The sequence below is a fragment of the Thunnus thynnus genome, chromosome 8 (assembly GCF_963924715.1).
Source record: "Thunnus thynnus chromosome 8, fThuThy2.1, whole genome shotgun sequence".
Taxonomy (NCBI): Eukaryota; Metazoa; Chordata; class Actinopteri; order Scombriformes; family Scombridae; genus Thunnus; species Thunnus thynnus.
Genome location: NC_089524.1, coordinates 26,693,782 through 26,716,416, shown reverse-complemented (window position 1 = coordinate 26,716,416; position 22,635 = coordinate 26,693,782). Strand labels below are relative to the sequence as shown.

The window sequence follows — 22,635 nt, the reverse complement described above, 5'->3', positions numbered from 1 at the left end:
TGGACCTGGAACAGCAGAGTTTCTGGTTTGTTACCGGTCGCCAATGTATTCCTCACCCTTAACTGATCAATCACAATGAAATTTTCAATCTGGCTAAAAATGTTCAATCTTGCACAAAAGGGGTCGATCAGTGTCTAAGGAAGATGCTCAAAGGTCTTGGAATGTTCTTCTGTCTCCATTTCAGATCAGACATACAGACACAAAGACACATGTCCTGTGGCCCGTGACCTTCCCTGGCCTGTGCTCAGCAGGTAGTGACAAATGACCTGATAGTTAATCTGTCCTGAGGTGGAGCTTTTCTGCAGGGAACAGAGAGCTTGTTTGTGACAACAGGAAGTTGAGACACTGTTACCAGAATGGGCACATTAAAGGATGCACATGCATGAATGCATGCATGCACACATGGCCGCTCACACACACACACACACACACACACACACACACACACACACACACACACACACACACACACACACACACACACACACGTAAGCACATCTGGCTATAGTTTCAGGACAGTATATTGTGGACAAATGGCATATAAACAGTAAGCAGTGGCATGTTAACTGACGGAAAGGGTCGTGTGCCAGTCAGAGGAACATAAAGGTATGAAGTGGTTCGTTGGCCAGCTCTGTCCGGGACACAGGGTCATTGTTGGGTCTCTTGCAACCCCCGCCATCTTACCTAATGGTCAGCTTTTTCTACGGCCTTCCTTGTTAACAATCCGAGGGTGAATGCTGGGCATTGTGGGATTTTCCCCAGTCTGTGGTGTCTTGTTGGAGCATGCTCAAATGAAGTCTGACGCCAGGAGGCCAAGTCAGCAGACCACACTGACCTGATTCACCAGGGATGGAGAGTGTTAGTGGGAGCTCCAAGAGCCCCTCTGATCATGTTCCCTAGACAACCTCACCCAAATACTCTGAGATGACAATGCAGCTCAGTACAACTGAAATTCTGAAATACCAAAAGTGTGCTGGAGTGGAGAAAGCAGTGTGGATGATCTCCAGGAAAGATCAACCATTTCATACTATGGGTTTGGTCTGCGCAAGTGTGAGAAAAACTAGCCTCCTTTGGCAGAAGCTGCAGAGCCCTCGAAAACACATATTCGTGAGAAAAAAAAAAAATCCAGGCCACATGAAAACTCCTCCTGATGTGAAGGGTTTTGACTCCTCAGTTAAACAGCTGCAGTAAACAATAGAGACCAGTACAAAGAGTATCTGCAGATGCACATGTGCAGTGAATGCAACTCTGACTTGACACAGAACGATGCCAAAAGAAAAAGGCCGCTTTAAGTGAAAGAGAAAATATGAAGTGTATGAAACCCTTATGGGCCGATCTTACTCCCTCAGCTTTAACATTCAGAGAGCTGTAGCTCTATAATTTTACAGCTATTAACACCAAAGCAATTCCTATAAAGTTTCAGTTCAGTGGGCTGAGATATAGATTTAGTAGAAAGTTGCTTAGTAGAACATTTAAAGTTCTACTAGTTGTAATTTGCATGTGCTGCATATTACTACTGAGCTGAGAAGTGGAGCCAGTGAGGTTTAATATGAGGCAACTTGATTGAGTCTACTTGTGTTCCTCGATTTTCCAGGGGAGACAGATTGAGCTCAATCATAGCCAGCCGGATGGCGAGGCGATTAAGGATAAGTAATGCAGAAAGCGGAGCGAGCCAAGCACCTAGCTGTCTGAGAGAAAAGAGGTAATGATAACAGGAAGTGAGATGAGTTGGTGTTGCCCTCTGGCCCACCAGCCCATCACCTCTGTTAAAAAGGTCCTTCTTTATAAACAGGCCTCTCTCTGCCTATTAAACAGATAGTACATTAGGCCTGAGCTGTGCAGAACAATGTAAACACAGCCTTCTCAGGGTACCAGCGCTGAGCGAGATGGCGGGGGCCGGGGGGGGGCTTAGAATGGGGCTATTCCTGGGTCTTCCTGGGAGTGAACTCCATCACTGCTCATCTCTCCCGCTGTAATCCTCTCCAGCTAAACACAGGAAGGAAGAGATGGGTAAATAACTCACTCTTTTGATAAACCCAACTTTCTTCCAGTTATGTATTTTCCTCTAATTTTAGAAGGCTTGTTATGCTTCAAAATACAGCAACTTGGACATAAACTGAGCACATACTACGCATGTATGTGTATGTTATAGCAAGGCATATGTTTGGAGAACACATATCAGAGATACAGGATAAACATGACATATTTAAAGAGAAGTGCAGGATAAAGTGTAGTTTGGAGAAAAAGGGATGAAGAGAAGATGATAGGAGAGAGACAGAGAGGCCACTTTGTGTAGAGACAGACAGGAGTTGATCCAGAACCTCCTGTGGCTTATTCTGTGAGTGGATCTGTGTTGCTCCAGGGCTACAGAGGGGCTTGATGAGGCAGAATACGGTACAGAAAGCGGATGGATGGGGAGAGGGTCAGTCCAGGTCAGTCCAGATGTGAGACTGTTAAACAGTGGGGAGTTGGAGGAGGTCAGTGCTGGACATCTCAGGGCAGTGCCCCGGAGTCATTCACACCCCTTTGTTACAATCTCCAGCCCTGTGGGGGCTGCAGGGACACAGCCGAGATGGAGAATAAGGGGAATGTCTGGGATGTGGGGGACAGGCTCCATACCCTGGGGAAAGGCCAATTACAGGCTTTAAGCCCCCTGTCTGTCTGTGGCATGCAGCTCAGATAAGATGAAAGTTACTCAGGACCAATATCAACATTTTTCCCTCTGTCGCCATAAGAAATGATACAATCCAGATGTTACATATATAACTGCATGTTAAGTATTCTGGGGATTGGCGTGCCTTCATATGGCTTTATATAACAGGAGAATGACATGGGTTTTTTTTTTTTTATTGTCAGGCTACTGACATACTGCAGAACCACAGGTTTGAGCCTTTACAGGTCAGTATATGTCCAGGAGGGGTCAAGGGATAGAGGTGCAGGGTCATGAGTCTTTAAGACAGCACACACTGACACTGTACTGGGGGGGGTTAATGGAGTATGCGGGTCACCAGGCTCCAACCTGAATGTATATTAATTACAACAACAGACATTGACACAAACACTAACAGAGCACAAACATCAGTTTAAAAAAGACCTAGCATGCATCAACTAGAATTAGATGTGACACAGCAGCAGAAACTGTGGGTACGCAGTGTTTCTTGTGGGAATACTTGTCAAGAAGTACTTTAGTTTTTTTCTCTTCTTCCTTTATTTTATTTTATTTTATTTTCTGTAGTCAAAGGGTATAGGGTATAAAGAGTAGGTGGGTACAGGCTTTCTTGGTTTTGTTTTGATACTGTAAATACCCTGGACAGAGTTGTTGATACATCTTGTCTGCATTTTCAATGTATGCAAGTATTTAATTTCAGAGTCAATGTTCATTGTACAGTATGAGTTCATTCAGTTTCTTTTGTGTTATGTTGTAAAGTTGGTGGGAGGTTATACTGGTTGTATCAATAAACTAGTTTGGACTTATAGTCCAGTGCATTCCAGTAGATAAGTTAAATAATGAAGGCAAATTACCAGTTCCACTACTGTAAATTAATGTCACGGACACTGGGTTTGGCTTCATAGCTCCATTTCAACATACATATACAGCATTTCTGACTAAAAAACAAACATACTGAAAAAGGCAGAGATAAGGACCAGGCAGGCGGTTTGTGTGACCCATGGGAGAAGGGGACATACAGCCAGCGGAGCTTTCTGTCTGAGCAGCGCTGTGACCAGTAATAACTCGGCGCTTGAATGTTTGCAGAGGCATGCCCTGGTAATCCCAGCAGAGTAAAGCAACAGGCCGGGGTGAGAGAGGTTAGCTCCTCTCTACTGCACTGCTGTCATCACTACCATGTTCAGTGATGTGACAGACTAATCAACAGTAGGCTGCGCTGCAAACTCAAAGACAATACTGGCCTTACAGAATCTTTTACAGAAAACGTAGCATTAACTTTCCACCCCCGAGTCTGCTTGCTCTCTCTGGGAGGGATGTACAGTAGTAGTGTACATGTTTAGATTGGTGAGGTAGAGGCTCTGGCTGGGCCGTTGATGGGAAGGTTAGTGTGCTTGTGATGTTCTGGGAAGTGGAGAAAGAGCGAGTCTGTTGAGTTTCCCCTTGGCTGCACCACCCCCTGTGCAGTGCTGAGCACTTCTAGCATACACATTCTGTAACTGTGGGCTGGACCTGGACCAAGCCTGCTCAATCTGACCCATTCAGACCAAAACCCAGTCACATGCCAGACAGCCAGGGCCCAGAGCCGCAAGGGGGGTTATAGGTGCAGTCCGGGTGGCAGTGCCAGCCAAGAAGATATCTGGCTGTCTCACACAAATAGTAGTACTATATTGAGAAACTCCAACGGTCTCCATAAAGGCAGAATAAACTGTAAATATTACACTGACCACATTTATATCTCAGTCCAACTCACATGTCAACCTCCATAACCACATCTGTACTCCTAACTTAAAACCTCCCAGCTGCAAGACCCTCACAGGTATATTACCTTTCAAGCAAATGTTGCCATTTAAAACCTGCAAAAGCACAGTACATTTACAAGGAGCTTTTTTTAAGTGTAACAGCATATTCAAGCATTACCTCATGAGCAAAACGCTACGTTGCTGCTCGGAAAAGTTGTCTAGGTTCGCAAAGTAGTTATTACACAGTATTTTACTTTGCACAAAACGTGTGCATATCTGTGGGGAAAGGCATGAACTAGGCGAGTCCCTGAACTCAATGGCCCTTTGCCTCAGTTCAACTGCTGCTCACTCCAAGGCCTCAGTGCACCACAGTGGGGTTGAATGAACTCACACTGTCCACCAGCGACGGTGGAGTGTCCAGCTCTGCCTGGTCGTACCCACAGCAGCCCTCACACACTCAGGCAGAGCAAACACAGTCCAACCGCCAGGCAAAGCTAAAAGGCATTTCATCCCGCCATTTTGTAATGTAATTAACTTCCCTCTGTCCATGTTGAGCCAGAGCAAAAACCTCACATAGAAATTAAATAAACAGAGGGGGCACAGAGGACACACAACTCATTTCCCTTAATACCTCAATAAAACTCAGGGCCCGTTTTGATTGCAAACACCAACTCTCACATCGCGCTCAAGGCCTGATTAAGAGATTTGATTCTTGAAGAATGTCATTTTGAACTCCAGCCAAGTGCTAAATATACAACTCTGCTGCTAAATACAACAACAGTCTGTTTTTAACATAGTTGCCATTAGTTTAATGAGGCTCAGTTCTACCTGAGGACACCTTGCCTCAAACGCCTGGTAGTTAGGAGACTGAAACATTAAAAAAAAAAGTGGTGAGAAAGCTGTACTTTGAATTATCCAGGTATATCAGACAACCATGGGGGAGTGGATCAAAGAGTCATGAAGTAAATGGATACTAGAACTATAAGCCCTAAAGTCTTCTTCCTTTATTTAATAAACCAGCAATGGCCCCAGCTGAGGACCAAGGTTTATGAGGTTGTTTTCAAATTCCAATTTGGCATGGGGCACTGCTGCGAGCTTGTTTTATTTTTCCGTGATTTAGTTTAATAAGTTCCTAAATACTCAGCTGTCCTACTGCTTGCTTTACAGCTTCAGGAATATAAAGAGACTCAATGAAAACAGAAAGGTAAGAGAAGGAAGGTGGAAACGGTTTTTAATATTAGCGAGCTCACAGTACGCAGTATATGCATTTTTAAAATATCCATTGATGACTGTTTATGAGCTGAAGTGAGAGACGAAATAGTGACGACTGAAGCTGGTGGCTTTTGATTTATTCGTATACTCCTTCTCCCCCTCATCCCCTCTGTCTCCGTCTCTCCATCAGACTTGCCCTCTGACCTTTCCACAGTCAAACACACATGTACATCCGCCTCTGTCCACCCCCGTAAACTAAGACCTCTTCCTCCTCTAAACTCAAAAAGCCACTAAACAACATGATGGAAATCTGGCTTTTCGCAGTGTTTACTGGATCCGAATGTTTTCCCTACAAACACAACTGACCTTGTTTACGAAGGAGAGGGACCTGCGTTTTTTCCTGTCTCTGTCAGTTTAACACAACATTCTGGCCACCATCGAGCGAGCCACAAGCACCCACTTACCTGCTGAGCACAGGCAATAAAATATTTACCGAAGGAAAAGATGTGAAAGAATAACTACAGAGTTAATGACAAATTGCTAGTGAATGTGCTGTTTTTCTGCTTAATTTTGTCAGTGTGTCACCGTTTAGGGTTTCATTTAAAAATGAATTTGTAATTTGATTCACATTCCTCAATACCGACGGAGAGATGCTTGAATCTACAATATTGTTCTGGCGTTAAAAGGCTCAAAAAAAGGCTCTGTCGATCTGTCGTGGCTGGCGTCAAATTTTTCAAGTGGTGGATATCACGTTTTGAAACAATACTTTTAGTTTTCATCACCCGCAGCACATGTGGATAATAGGTTTTCGTAAGATGAGTACGGACCTGCAGCAGCAGCCTCTCGAAGGCCAGGCAGGCGTCCCAGCGGGGAAGGCAGGGGTGGCGCAGAGCCTGGGCCGTGGCCAGGCCCAGCTGGAGCACCCCGCAGTGACTCTCTAGCGCCCCCCAACTGCTCCGAAACAGCTTCATGTAGGTGCACAGCTGCTCGGGGGTCACACGGCCTGAGAGGAGGGAACAAGATACTGTTATCATCTGGGGAGAAGTTTCGAACCCATCACAAATTCATTAATCAGTGTTGGTCAAAGAACAACATACAGTATACTGTATATAATCCACAGCTGGACTAATGGTGTTTTGTGTGCCATCTGTTAAAAACAAATAAAAATGTACAAGGTTTGAAGACACATAAACACACATACAGTAGTTATTCATCCTGGGAAGATTGGAGCGTGGAAACAGAATAAATAGACAACCTTTTCCCAAGCATAACAGCCTTTTTAATAACTACCACACTCTCAGCTTAGGGCAGAGGAGGAATGACTGATACCAAATCAGATCATAATATTATCTTAATGAGCAAAAACTTCAAGCAGGCTGGGAAAGAAGCAGGAGTGTGTGTGCATGTGTGACACCAAAGTGCCACTCAGGTAATAATAATCTCTATATGTGCAAGCTTTAGGTGGAGACTGTCAGAGAGTTTTCAGTGAAATGTTTATATGAGTCACAAACATCACTAAGTGTGTGTGTATGTGTGTGTGTGTGTGTGTGTGTGCATGTAGCAGAGGTGCAGCATTGCTGATAAGAGCTCCTGAGAGGCCGACTTGAGTGTGACTAATAAGTGTAAATCAGAGGGGTTTTTTTCTCTGATTATTTATAGAGGCAGCAGAGAGAGAGAGAGAGAGAGGCTGGACTCCTCATACTGTTTAGGACCCTCTGCCTACTCCGAGCCCGTCCCACTAAGATTCACAAAGACACAGGAAGAGCAGCGTAAAGGGTGTAAGGGCTGAGGGGTGTGTGTGTGTGTAGGGTGGCCTGGAGGTACGAGGGGGCTGTTTTAGGGGTTGGGATAGAGAGGGGCACACATTAACTCCCCATAAAGACTACTTCTTCATGTTGATGTTCTGAACCAGCACCAGATGTGGGAGTATTTCCTGTTGGACTACATGGCCAATGTTTTCTTTAGCGGGGCCAAACACATGACTAGAGGAGCAACAGACAGGCAGAATAAAAAATAGAGTAGAAAACTAAAGAATACTAAAAACAATACAGATTCATGGCAATTAACAAATGTAAAGACAAAACTTTTTTTTTTTTACTTTACTGTTAAACCGGATGACAAAATCTATGGATGTGGAATGAAAATTGCAGGGAATCATCCAGGGAAGCTTGCAACAAAAACTCATTTTCACAGCAGCTGATGAGTAAACATGACAGTAAAATAGAAATCTTCAAGTCTGCCTGTTGGGAAACATACTTTCCAAGCTACACTCAAAGAATTGGTGTGTTGTGCAGCACTTATGAGCAAAATGAAGCAAGAGCCTACAAAAGGGAATCAAGTTTCTTGCTGAAATTAAAGCATTTTCAAAGAATAAGCTTCAGTCCAGACAAATTCAGGACTCTGAAAAGCCCTATTGTGAACATATCCAGCCATAAAAATCCTGGCAGTATAACCAAGGTTCACAAAGCTTGATGTGCCAACCATAATTCAACACAGAACCAGGAAATACGTCCATTGCGAGGGCCAAGCATAATTCCGCCTGAGAATAGGCAACCGAGAATGGTTCGCCGTCAGCCAAACATAATCAGAGTTTAAAGCTAGCACAAACCAGGTGAGACTGAGCGAGAAAATGTAAGACATTGGAAAAAACTGAAAAAGAACTTAACACGAGAAAGCCACACAAAAGCCTGTTCTCCATTACACAATCAAACAGCTCTGGCAGAGCCTCAGCTCTTATCTATGTCACTAAACTTCCCTCAAAACAATTCTGATTCCTCAGGCATCTTGCTGCCAGATGCAAAATCAATCTTAAGGAGAAGATCTGACAGCTGAGTTTTAGTCTCAAACTAGGGTGTTTCTGCAGTAAAAGCGGCACTGGAAAACGTTCTAAGTTTCAGTCTCTCATAAATAAGTCTGTGCATGTAAGAAGACACGGTTCTTGTACCTCAACTTAACTTTTCCATGTCAGCTTTAAGATTTGTGAGACACTGTTTCCATTATATGCCCAACACTACATTTAAATCTATTGTTTTGTGTTTTTCTGTAAATTTTAATACATTTGAAAACATGTTTTTGATTTCTAGTCTTTGAAAACACCAGAAATATTTCATGTTTGTCAAATAGCGCATGTTTAAGCTATCTGTATCAAGTATTACGCACATGAAATGTTTCTAATGTGGCGTTCATTCAGTTGGGTCAGTTGTTCAGCAGCGCTCTGCAGCTTCATGTATATACAGAGCTGCAGATTTCTGTCGCTCGGTGGATATCACCTAAGATGGTAGAGAAACCTGAACCTTTAGCCATCTTAATGTTCTTCTGGGTGCATTTATTGCAGGACCAGCTATAAAACAAATCACATTTTGAGTCTTGTGCTATAAACAGTTTGAGCTGCTGCCCATTTTAGCCCGATGTGTAGAAGTGGCAATTGAGGCTCAGCCATGATCAAAGTAGTGAACAATGCAAAAAGGGCAGGGGCCAACAATGATTTAGTCCGGTTACTGGAAGATGACTTGCACTCTAGGTGCACAGGGTTACTCAGAGGCTAAGTGATGTCTGATGTCAGCATGGAGCTGAGTGGTGGCCTGCCTCAGCAGCTGGACAGCCTCATAAGTAATTCTGCATGGATGGGGGACACAGGAAGGCTGAGAGACTTTTATTTATGCACTCTGAGAGGAGGCAAGTCCTGGAACTTTTATTTGTGGATGTGCATGTTGGGGCCCCTTTCATGACTCTACTGTACAGGGGTGGAGAGAACATGCCACAACAGGGCAGCACACAGATGCATCACCGTGTCACTCAGACTACGTTTAATGTCTGAAGAAGACGTTTTTATCTGTGGTTCCGTTTCAATTAAAATGTGCGTTGTGATGTGTGATGTGAGGATTGAAGTACTGAAGCAGTAACTAAGCTGTTCAAAAAAAAAAAAGTATTATCTGTATGGATGAGGCATGTGAAGAAAAGTTTTGATTATCAAAAAAATATGATGTGCTTGATCTTGTACTCATGCTGTTTTTTTGTGTGTTGCACGCTTTTTAAACAACAATGTGTTTTTGGAATGACTGGCAGCGGTATAACTGAGGTCCCTCTGGATGTAGCTGTTGCTTGAGTTGTGAGTTGTGTGCACATGTGTGAAATTTCCAAACGCAGTTTCAGTTTCATAATGTTGCCATTATTTCATAACTGATTTCTATTACAGTAAATACTGTGGTTTTTCACAGAAATAAATGGCAATGGCCATATTCATGTCTTATTGCTTGTTGCTCTGCATGTCTGCGTGTGTTTCAAAATGGTTATAATCAGTATTGGTTGGTTGTGTTTTGTTGCCTTGTCTTGTCCGTATAGTTGATATTGTTGCTGTATTATTGTGCACTTTCTTGAGAAAGCTTGTTTTGGCATCTTTTTGTCTTCACTGGCACATTTACAGAAATGTTAATTAATGTGCATTGTCCTTATAAATAAATAAATGAAATGAAATATTTTTATTTCATTTGCTTGTGCAAAGGTGAGATAAAATCTTTAACAACCAAAATATGCAATGCGTCCTAATAAATTACAGAATCATATTCACTGAAGAAGAGAAAAAAAAACAAACAAACATGGATCAATTACTAACTGAAGAACCAAGCTTTTTTTTGCATTTATTTCAGAAAACGCACCGCGATTGTCATGTAACTGAAGATTTAAAAGGAGGAGATGATATGAAAATGAATACTTAATTGAAATAATTGTGATATTTCACTATCTCACACTGCTTGAAATGATGAATGAAATCAATTGTGTGTTTGAGTCTCATTCCACTACGCTGTTAAAAGCCCAGACTGCACCACAGGAAGAAAGGCCCTGTCAACACATCTCATTTACACTGTAGTATCAGAGCACACAATATATACACAAACTGTGTAACATTGTGACACACACAAAATAACAGATAAACGCACGTTTACGGACGATGAAACCAAATCTGTCCTACTAATTCCCTGCTAAGAGCAAAAACACCAAAGATAAACACTTGACTCACAATCACATACATATCCGCACACACACACACACACATGCATAAACACACACACACACACGCGCACAGCGAGGGAATTTCATCATCCTATTGTGCTATGAGAAACCTGACGGGTCATGCTCGGGCTCTGAGAAATGGATTATTTTCTCTTTCTCTCTGTGGATGATCTTATCCTGTTGAGATGAAAAGAAGCCAAGTTGGGTCAGTGTGTATGTGAGAATGCAGGGCCCGTAGTACACTGGTGGAGTATTTTCTCTACTGATCTGCATAAACCTCCCAGAGTGAGAATGTGCTCGGGTGCGAGTGGAAATTTCTACTCTCCTAGAGTGTGAGTGGGCACCGAGAGAGCAGATAGGTATTAATGCTAAGCGTTTTATGTTACTGGGTTTAGCTTGGTCTCATATGAGCAGACCATGATGGATTGAGAACTCTGCTGGTGGTGCTGGTGGGCAGGATGGGAACTGTGTGGGGGTGTGCTGGGAGCTCTAAAGGCTTCGTGGAGTTTGGTCGTCAGCCAGTGGGGTATAAAGGTTCAGTGTGTGTGAGGAGTTCGATGGTGCCCCTTCTTTCCCCGCTTTTCTCTTTTTCTCTCTCTCTCTCTCTCAGCAAAGACATTAAGTCAACAGACGGTCAGTCAGCAGGCAGCTTTAATGCTACACCTTCTTCATAGTTTCATGCTTTTACTGCCACTCTCAATCGCTTTTGTTCCTTTTTTTTTTCCCCCCGCAGCTCTTTCTCTTGTTGTTGTACATTTTTCTAAATACATCCACAACAAAGCAGCCGTCCAGAATTAGAAGGGTTGCTGTTTAGCACAAATGTGTGAAAGGAAACCACCATGTGCACGCAGATGCTTGGCAAGAGTGTGTGGGGTGTGGGCACATATGTGTGTGTGTGTGACCTCCAACATATTACAACCTGCTTGTTAAGAGAGATGACCTTCTTCCCCGCCCCTCCCTTTTAACCCCCCTCTTTCTGCCAGATGCAACCTGCATATTATCCCTGTGTGTGTGTGTGTGTGTGTGTGTTTATGTAAGTGTAGTACATTACCCATTACCTACGTGAGTCAGAGGGTTGCATAAAGGTGAACGTGCGTGAGGGTACTGTATACTTGTGCATGTAATGACTTTTATTTTTGCGTGCCTACACATATTTTTATCCCTCGCTTCAGCCCCCTTTGCTTCATTAACAAACAACAAAAGTTTTCAAAAGCAGCGTGAGTGCGAGCGAGCATGTGTGTGTGTAAGTGTGTGTGTGAGTGTGTGTGTGTGTGAGTGTGTGTCATAGAGCCAACATGTGGTTCAGATTTCCTCTGTGGCCACATGGACAAATACAACTGCAAGGAAGAGAAGTTGTATCTCAGTAGGAGGCGCTATAGTTCTGCAATATTTACACATACTTCTCTCTACGTACATCTAATTCATTTCTACCTGTTATGCTTTTATTTGGTGTAAATCTGTGTTTTTGTTTGACACTGGTAAACAAGATGTGTCTCTTTTTTTCCCTCATTGGTTGCTTACCCATGCTCATCTTGATTGGCAGCTTCTCCTTGCTGGCTGCTTCCACCAGTTGCCGCCGGACCTCCATCACTCCCTCTTTATGTTTACTGGTCAGCATGGCCTCCCACAGGGACCGTGCTGCAGGCGATCTGATAGGCAGAACAATCAGACAGGTCAGTTTAATCATGAGAAAAACAGCGATTTTCAGCACTAGGGCAACTGTTGCTTTTCTTGTTGTTTGTTCAGAGCTTGCGGGCCTTTGAGTGTAAACACAAAAGGACAACACGGACGTGATTGAGTGCTCGTCTCAGTGATAGAGAGCTGGCTGGTCGGGGAAGGGTGACTCCCCTGTGGGACCCCTCACAGGAAAACGAAAGAAATTAGCGCGAGGAACATTAGGAATGTTCTCAATCCACCTAAAACGTCTGTGCGCCAACATTCCTCTGGACAGATCTGCGCTGTCCTTAGTACATCAGTGGCAATAGAGTCTGGAGACCAAGGCTCCTCTTGATACCATCTCAGTCCCTCGTCTCATTATCTGCTAGGTTATGAAACACACTGATCCGCATCTCTGGTGGGAGACTGAGGACGAGGCATGTGTGTAAGACTATTACCATCTGCCATGAGCAGTGAAAACAGCTTCAAATCTTTCCAATGAAAAAAAATCAAAGAGTGTTGCTGAGCTTCATCATCATTAGCCTCACAGAGTCTTATAAAATGGTCCCTGTATCTAAATTCAAGCTACAATCATTTTTTCTATATCTGTCTCTTTCCATCTCTTCTTACATTTCATGCCCCGTTAAAGGCACTGACACTTTGTTGGATGGATGAAAAGGCATCAAAAGCCGGCATCCCTGTCTGTGCCTTTGACAACCGGACTGACAAGCAGACACGATCTCCGCACTCTCAGGAGTGACCAGAAAGTGATGAGGGGAAAAGAGACAAAGAGAGAAAAGGGGTTACGGACAGAAAGTAGATGAGAGGAGAGGGGAGGTAGGAGGGAGCTCGTTGACAAATCCACTCTGTTTTTCTTTTTTGAAAAACTTTTTTCTTCTCTCGCCTTTTCTCCTTTCTAACTGCTGCCATGTGTTTAATATCAGATGTAATCTGTTCCAGACTTTGGGCTTGGGCTAGATGGGGAGGAGAGGGGCTCACACTGGGACGGCCGCCATCTTCACACTAGAACCAGACACAAAGACCAGCAAACACGACACGGCACTCAGGACAAGAGTCTAATGAAAAGACTAATACAGTAAAAAAAAAAAACAAAAAAAAACAACAGATGCAAAAAGATAAATCAAGTATTTCATAACAACCTCTTGGCGTGCTTAAGTTTTGTTTAGGATGTGAAGAAAGCAGTGTATTGCAGCTATTGGTCAAGATCGATGACAGGGTATTGTTTCGGGAAAACACGTCTCTTAATTCATTTGGAAAACACCTCCCAATCACTTGATGAAATATTGGAATGGCTACGATTACGAGAATAATTAAGTCATGCATACTCGTCATGGTTGAAATACCAATAGTGTGAACTGACCGGGCCATATGTAAGCAGCCATATGTGTGTGTGTGTGTGTGTGTGTGTTTGAGGACATGTACACATGCATCTGTATATGTTCGCACACAACCCTGTGCATATGTGTGTGTTCTAAGAAGACTGAGGGCCTCGGTAGAGTGTGGATGAAATATGGTTCTAATTTGGCTCTCTGCCCATCCAGCCCCCCCCCCCTGCAGGCCCACTCCCCTGACAGTTTCCCTAGGCCATTTGGTCAGACGAAGGCGGGGGTTCGAGCTAGGCTGAGGGGTGAGGGGTGAGGGGTGAGGTTTATACTGGCAGGGTGTGAGACAGGCTCCATAACCAGCCAGGAACCTTGTTGAGTAACTACTATACTATGGAAGGGGATGGGTGGGGGGGGGACTGGGAATGTGGGACGTGTGTACTTGGCCATCTGTGTGGCTGTGTACGAGTGTAAAGTGCAGAGTGGCTCTCCCTGTTGAAAAAGCTGCTCAGACACAGTCTGAAGGGGGCACTCTTGCACTTGACTTATGTGCATCATGTTGAATGTCCTCTCTGGATTACTTGGACAGGGTGAGTGGGTGTGTTTGGAGAGTGTGGGCGTTTGTGCCCGAACTAAATTCCACTAGATGTGTAATGAGTGTTGTACCATTAAAAGGTAGTTAAGCATCAAATAGTGTAACTTGAAAAAAAGACGTGTGTACTGCATAGAAGAATGAACATGCATGAGCCCATTAAAGTGATGAAATACCTCTGACCGTCTCCAAGTATTAATGACTGTGGGGGTGAGGAGGGGGATAGTATTCCTGGAAGTGTATGATACAGCAGAAAAGAATGGCTCTAACCGGTCTGACGCAGGATTTCTTAAATTTACTCCTCATCCTGTGGCCCCCTCATCATTTAGTTAAACACACGTGTGTGTGTGTGCACGCATTTCAGTGTTTATTTATCTACTCACACACACACACACACGCACAGCGTACACCCCAAACTTCAGTATTTATAACATGATTCAGAAGTGAGTCATACTACATACATGTACAATTGATGAAGCCTCTATGATGAATGGCAAAATGTCTTTGAAGGGTCAATTTATTCAAATTACAAAACACATATTTGCTCACTTACCTCTAACAGTATCTAGACATGCAGACAACTTTAGTTTTATTTGACCAGTTTTTGAGATATGAATCTCTGTGATTTCTGCTTCCACTGCAACACAAAAGAGGTGTTCCGAATTTAGTTTGTGGTGCTCACAGTATTGAAAAATGGAATTTTAAAATTCTGCAGCAACATCTCCTTCCAGAAAGCATCCCCGCTTCTCTGTATAATCCGCTTAACACGCTGTCAACTGCTTTCATGGGCAATGTTTCTCCCGTAGAAGGTAGTTCCAATAAAAAAAATATGAAGTCTGTGTATTATATAGAAGTGAGTGGGATCTTGTTTCTGAAAAGTCATTTCTGAATGCTGTGAGCACCACAAATTCAATTATTTTGTATTGAGGTGGCAGCAGAAATCTCAGGGACAAATCTCTTAAAACCTCTGCAAATACAACTCAAAGTATCTGCGTGGCTAGATACCAGTAGAGGTAAGTCAGAAAATATGTTTTTTTGCTTAGTTGAACGATCCAAGTCTTTAAGACTAAAAGAGCAATAATTAAAATTGCCTTTAACTTTAACTTCTGCCCTGTTACTTGACAGCTGAACAACTTCATACTACAGATCACAGCTCAAAAATCTTTGACACCAATACTTGGAGACTGTCATCACATGCATATCTACAAACTACAATACTCTCCATTGCATATTAATGTAATCTTAATGTGAGTTCTTATTAATGTAATCTTAATGTGTAATCTTAAAAAGAGTTCTTCGCTTCACACTCAAAATGTAATCTATAATCTATTTCCCAGCGAAGATGATTCCGGTGATCTTTCTTTTGCAGACTAACAGTACATCTAACATATACAACCTACTAAAATTGTGCAAGATCAGCCACATTCCTCACCGAGTTAATTTATGGAGTGTGTTTAATGGAGCAAAAACACACCGTCGGTTTCCTGTAAACATCCCATGTAGCACAGGACGTGACACGGGGAGGGAGAGAAAGGGCTGAACCATAACCAGACCTGGCCTTGAGTGTCTGTGTGTCCTGGCAAGAGCGACAAATGACCCAGCAGATTTATGGAGAGGGAAAGAGGGAGAGACTGCTGCAGGAAGTGAGGAGAGGAGGGGAGACACACAGTAAAAATTAAGCACACTAACACAGCTGTACAGAGGAGCTCTCATTGACCAGCCAGGATTCGGTGATGTCAGCCTAATGCTGCGTGACACTATGTTGGATGGATGGGAACGAGCGGAAAGATTCCCATGTTAGAGTGTTCACATCACCTCAGGAGGGTTGTATGATAACTGAGTTGGTCATATGAGGGTTTAAAATATTGTGCTTTGGCAAAATGATATTATATCCATTAAATTTGGATTTAACTACATTGAACGACAGACTTTGGCTGACGTGAGGTGTCCATGTTTGCTTGGTTTCCAGTCATGATTACAACCTGGAGGTTGATGTGAATGCAACTGACAAGTTGGAAACTTGTAATTACGATATCTCTGATATAAATTGAATGCGGCACTAGGGATGACTCCATATATCCTGCTGAAAGAATTGTAAAATACATGATTGTTAACACCCTTTATGATGACAATTTATGTTTTTGAATGAAAAATTCTGCTCTCAACAATGATGCTAATTGCAAAGACAGAAGGAAATTTCCTTCAAATAACAATAAAAGTGTGTTAAGTAAAAGTATAGAAATTTACAGTGAAAGCTTGGAAAAACATATGGCATATGAATATATATGAAACATATAAAAACATGCACAAAAATGACTTTCTTTTAACAGACTTTCTTTTTTACAGTGTAGCGAGGATAGTAAAATATGGAAGAAGGTGAGAAATGAAAAGATTTGGACGGCGGGGTGACACGGGAGTATCCTCCTCCCTTCATGTGCCTTGGCTAGTTTACCATTTCAAATGAAAGCCAGCAGCAGGGGCTCTTTGAAGGAGTGGGCCCGGAGGATGTAAAGTGCCATCTTTGGTGGAGTTTTATCATTTTACTGAATAAATGTGCACACTCCATCCCTGGTAGAAGTGTTCTAGAGTGAAAATCAAATGAAAGTTGTAGACGGCATACGAGACAGAACAGGTTATGTTATCTCAGTCCTGATGGGAACACCGAGTACAAGTAGTTCAGGTGCAAGTAATCTACTTGATTGATGTGCTTTGGGTTTCAGGATGAGATGCCTTCTATACTGGTAGAGAAAACAAAATTAGGAAGTGGGGGAAACAGAGACACAACATCTGAGATGGACCAGGGGACATATCAGTTCACTGAATCCTAAATTATGCCTAAATCCCAACATCTCCTAAACTTCACTTCACCAGTGAAATCCACTGATATCAACTCTATTTTACGAACAACTGAAGCAATCATTGACCCTTAGGGATGGCTGATAAAAATCAGTGTGATAAATTATTAGATGAAAGCACCCAAACTGTCTTTCTCTTGCACAGACAGATGCGCATGGCTCAGAGGGAGAATTGATTCTCTCTTTTGAAAATGATGAGAGAGGGCCTCTAAATTAAATTTATGACTATTTTTTGTTTGATCTTCACTCTACAAGCACAAGTTGATTCTCACTAAGTTACAGGAGGTGCATAGCTACAGTTTCCGATGAGTACAAAGTTTTATTTTGAACATGAAAAAGCAGTTTTCTGTGGGAATGACGACCTGCATGGTGTAATACACAAACACACACGCACACACTGTATAAGCACTGCAATTCATTTTCCACAGACTAATCACCGCAGACTATTTATCATCGGCTGCAGGTTCAACCATGGCAAGAGTGGATCATGGAAACCACTTACTGTAGGAATTACGTTTTCACCGGGATACAATGTAAGGAACCCCATGTTTGGTCAATATCGATATCCTGCGTTATGCTGCTTGTGTTCCTGTTCAAACAAACTCTCTAATCCTCAAAACATACTCAATCGGCAGGCCTGTATGGGAACTTATACCATACTGTAAATAATAATCAATCAGACTTGTTGCATAGCCTATAAATCACTTGAAAGACTTCATCTTCAGTCAACTGTTTGTGCTGCTGTTCACAATAACATGAACCTCCTCACACCAGCATTTTACTGTCTAAGTATAGAATGGCAAAACAATCTTTATCCTACAAGGAACCACCATAGAATGAACGTGGCCAGTTTTCATACCCCCTCTTTATTCTTGGTGGGGTAAAAACAGGGTTAGCTGTTCTTAGCTGTCTATCATTTGCTCTCTCCTCTCCACACTCCTCTATCTCTGCTTTTCTGTTTTGTTACTTTTCCCATACAGTCTCAAATCAACTAAGTGTGCATGGCTTTTTATTCATGCTCACATTTCCCAGCCGGGACAGAAATAGGTGTTTTCCCTCCTTCCTGGTGGTGTGCATGCAGGATCTGCTGGGCAGATTTGAGGAGATGGCAGCCTCACAGTGTTTTCTCATGGCAGGGTGCGGTCGGTTACTCTGCCTGGCTCACACTCAGCAGCTCCTGAGGCAGACCCAGAGCACCTTGGCCACCCGTACTCGGTTCTGCCCACATGCACACACTCCCACCACAGGATCAAGGTCCAAGACGGCCAGATGACGGGGGTGCAGGGTTCAGTCTGAGACGGAGGGAAACTTAGTGCCCTCTGCCAATGGGGTTCATATGTCTTTCTCAGCATCAAAAGGGCTGTGCAGCCAAGCACAGCAAATTACACAGACTGGGCTGGAAGGTACCTGACCACAAACACACATACACAGACATACATAACAACACTTCCACTGCCACTTTCACTAACCAGCCTTCAACGTACAGTAAATTCTGCATCCTGGCACTATTTAATAGCTGCAAAAAAATGTCATAGTGCGAGAGCGGACTAACATAAAACCCACGCAGGCAGTGTGTACGTGTGTGTGTGCACACCCACCCAAAGTATACTTTCTCCCTGGCAGTGATTACTAGAACCACAGAGTGAAAGTCAGGTTGTAGGATGAGGAAAATTCACACCGGCTTATGAAAGACAATACGACAGTAATTGCAAAGTAAGTGTGGGGTCTTGCCGGGAGAGCTAGAATCAACAACCACCCACAGAATGTTTAAGACACAGTAATCTATAAAAATATCCTGGAATTACTGAGGGAAATATCATGCAAAAGGTTCAAATTAGGTCCACACCTAATATTTAAAGGTTTGAGCTGGTCTACACAACAAAACCAATCAAAACACACTGCAGTCTGGGCTAAAAATAACTCAACAAATCATAAGTGTATAAACATCCAGTGGGAGGGAACTTATTATATTATAGACAATCAAAACCACACAGAGCCAGTAGGGTCTAATGCTTTGCACAGTTTACATAGTGTAGAGAAAACAAGCTCTTTTAGGAACGTGTTCTTTTTTATCTTTTGCAGATTAAGGCATAAGAACAGTACACCTCTATCAACATGCATTTGCAGAGTCCTGTCTTGAAGATATTATAGTGATTGACATAAACACTGCCTGTGGCGAGCTGTGCACTTGAAGGCAGTTAAATAAAGTGGGAACTCTAGGCTTCTTTCTTGCTGTGCCTCGGCAGCACTTCAATCTCCTAAACATCTGTGATAAGGCTCAACTGGGCCATCTGCTCCGAGATAGCGCAAGCAATAACACTCCTGCTGATCCGGCTGGCCCCGATCATACACAAACTCCATACAAACAGAGCCCCCGCCGCATTGCTTATTACTTTCAGCTACAGCTCGTCTGTTTGTGTCTGAGCACCTGCCAGACCTTGTATACAATATCGGAATCAATCTTCTAAATGTTCTGAGAAAAGGTGTTTGGCTGTGCTTATGGTCAAAAGTTCTTGAGGAATGTTTGCAAGCACTGCTGCTAGGACCATGTCCAGTGCTCGGTCTAAAACCTCATATTTAACCCTTTGTTTCAGACACCTGGATTCATGATCCAAGTGTCTGGGAGAATTACATTTTTTAAAGCAGCGTTCAGCATGTAATGTCCACCTACAGAGATTATGCAAATTGTAAAACTCAGAACAAGTAAAGTCATTTAAGATGAGACATGAGACATGCATTTGTGGGTGTATTGTAGGTATCTGCTTGACGTGCCCCAGACTTGAGCCCTGCATCCGAGGGTCAGTGCAACCTGCCCCTGCTGTGCTCACATTATCTGCTACAGTACACACTGTCTAAACAGGACTGACTTGAAAGATCTAAAAGCTGGTTCCATTACAACAGAACCTCCCACCTAGCTCAGAGCAGTCCCTGCAGCATTCAGAGTGTGTACGCCTGTGCATGAACTCAGAGGGGTGAGACAAACTGCATGACAGCTCCGGCCACAAAACTCTTCTTCTCAGTCAAACTCTTTTCCTCCTGCAACCACATGAAGGGGCAGAGCGGGAGTGGAACACATGATGTAGGACTAATCCCTGCCATGTACAACAGCCCCACCACAGGCGCCTGACACGTGCATCTGCACAGCCAAGACTAGAGGCAAGCTTCACTGAACCACTGGCACCTAATGCTGGTCATGTGCCATTCATCCCACTCAGTGGGGGGTTGGCTCTGAGGGGTGAGAGTGTATATTTGTGCATATGTGTGTGTGTGTGTGTGTGTGATCAGGTGGGATAAGCCTGTAAAAATGACTTTGCATATTGTAGTTGTGTCAGTGGACAACATACACAACTATAAACCATTCAGATATGATTAATATTCCAAGGGCAGCTGGGGAATGAAGTCATCGACATGCTCTTCTTTAACTAAACCCATCGTTTAGCCGCCGTCAAATTACAGAAGATTATTCTGTAATAGAAGAACATATTTAGTAACCTTCATTAGCAGTGGGCAAATGAAATAATCCAGTTATCCGTTATCCATACCCACTTATTGTGTGCAAGTTTGCAGGGAGTGGAGCCTTGTGTAATATCAAATTATTTGGAAAAACAGCTGCAAACTACTCAAATGGCTCATTCTGAATGGGCTGTACAGTAATATGCATTTACAATAAGAAAGGGTCCGCTATCTGTGAGGTGATGTACATGTAGCCCATAAAATCAGTCATAGGAAGGTAGACGAGCCATGACAGAATGCTTACCTGCGGCTGATATTCAATCAGCTGGAAAAAACAGTATATTAGTGAGCCTGTCATTATTATGTGTGTAGGGGGAGTATAATCACTCACATATGTGCTATATACAGGATTGAAATAATTGATCAGCTCATATCATTTTAAAATAATGAACAGCCCAAAAAGAAATGAATCCTATTTGAATGGGATTTATGACTGCAAAACAAATGAAACAAAACGAACCTTAAATTTTTCCCTCTGAAAACATGTTTAATGTCATATTGAGTCTTGGATACAACAGTGAGCTACTATCAGATCTATCCTGCAAAAAGCATGCAAATGTTAGTCTCAAACAATGGCTGAAAAGTTTATAATTTAGATCAATACTAATTGAAGTTATTTCAATCCAAGTTTTTCAGTACTGTGTGTGTATGTGTATAACACAAATCCACAAGAAAAACAAAAAAGACTATTGCTATAAAATAATACTTTCAAACTGTGTTCAGGTGAGATGCACTTACTGGGTCTGTGCAAGGCAGCCGGGGGCCAGGGTGGTCTGGGAGTGAGGGGTGCGCTGCAGACTCGTGAGCTCCAGCATGTCCACCTGTACGTCTGTCACATGACCAGGTAAGGGTGTGAGCACAGTCAAAATCTTCTCCACCAGATTGTCACCATGGTGACCGACAGCTCCTGAGAATCGAGAAATGGGGGATTTCTAGATGAACAAACATCTACTTAGTGTGTAGTAACAGTTGTCAATGACATGTTAACATTAATATGAATATGAATAAACCATAAAAATGATGATGATTGCTGTTGTGGTGATGTGTTATAATGGTTTGACACACATGGCTGAAAAAGGGGGGAGATTTCACCTGTAAGGTCCATTGTTCGGTCCACAAAGATGATCGATGCTTTATTAGGGGCTGTCTTCCTTCGGTTTTTAGCTTGAGGGTGACTGGCCAGCTCCCCTGCTATGATCCGGCTCATGGGACCCACAGCAAAGCTCTCTTCCCTGGTGCCTGTGGCTTCAAACATTGAATTTAAAGCTGAAGCCAACGATTTTATTTCAATCTGCAGTTCAGCAGGGAGGGAGTGTATGTCTATATCTATCAGGCTTCCAAATCTCTTCTTCTCTGGCCGTTTAGCATTTATTACCTCCAGGTCAGGTAAGAGCAAGGGGAAAAGGTGTGCAAATGTGGGTGTGAGCAGCAGCTGCTGTGATACAGGGGCGAAGACCACTGGGACATGCATGACTTCAGCCGTGTAGTTCATGTTCCCCATCCACTCGCAAAGCTTTTCTTCAAACTGCTCAAATACAGGGTTCCCTTCCATTTCTGTCGAGACATTGTTGGCGAGGAGGTGAACAGAGTGAGAAACGGTGGTGAAGACAACACAGTACTGGAAGTGACTGAGGGATATGATGTCTTTCATGATGTCGACCGTTCTCCCCTTCAACAAAGTGCTCACCACAAACACTGCCTTTGGCTCATTCACGCTGCAGGCTTCGAAGCTAGAAAACTGTTTTAAATTTCTGGCTCCAGCCTCAAACAAGGCGGTAGCACCACCGCTCCAGTGGAGAGCCTCTGCACACTTGTCATCCATAAAAACGACAGCTTTCTTTACCTTCGACAGTACTTTCTCCCACATATGAAGCGGGAATTGCGAAAACTCCTCCGTCGTCAGCATTTTGTTTAGTGTCAGTGTTAGCTAAATGCAGCGAAATCAAAGAAACATCGGAAATATCAGCTGAAGAAGCTCCAACAAACCAAAACAAAACACACGAGTCTCTCAAAGGTGACGTGGCAATCGCGCGTCGCAGCGTAAAAA

General features: G+C 43.1%; 1 protein-coding gene across 1 annotated transcript in view; it reads right to left on the bottom strand.

Annotated features, from left to right (window-relative positions):
* Positions 1–22,604, bottom strand: part of scfd2 (sec1 family domain containing 2) — an 87,577-nt gene extending 64,973 nt beyond the window's left edge. Inside the window, exons 1-4 of the mRNA XM_067597599.1 lie at positions 21,681–22,604; positions 21,327–21,495; positions 12,151–12,278; positions 6,447–6,622 (exon numbers count right to left, since the gene is read on the bottom strand). Coding sequence (XP_067453700.1) covers positions 6,447–6,622; positions 12,151–12,278; positions 21,327–21,495; positions 21,681–22,494 — 1,287 coding nt within the window. The 5' untranslated portion in view covers positions 22,495–22,604. The remainder of the gene's footprint in view (positions 1–6,446; positions 6,623–12,150; positions 12,279–21,326; positions 21,496–21,680) is intronic.
* Positions 22,605–22,635: the final 31 nt, after the last annotated feature.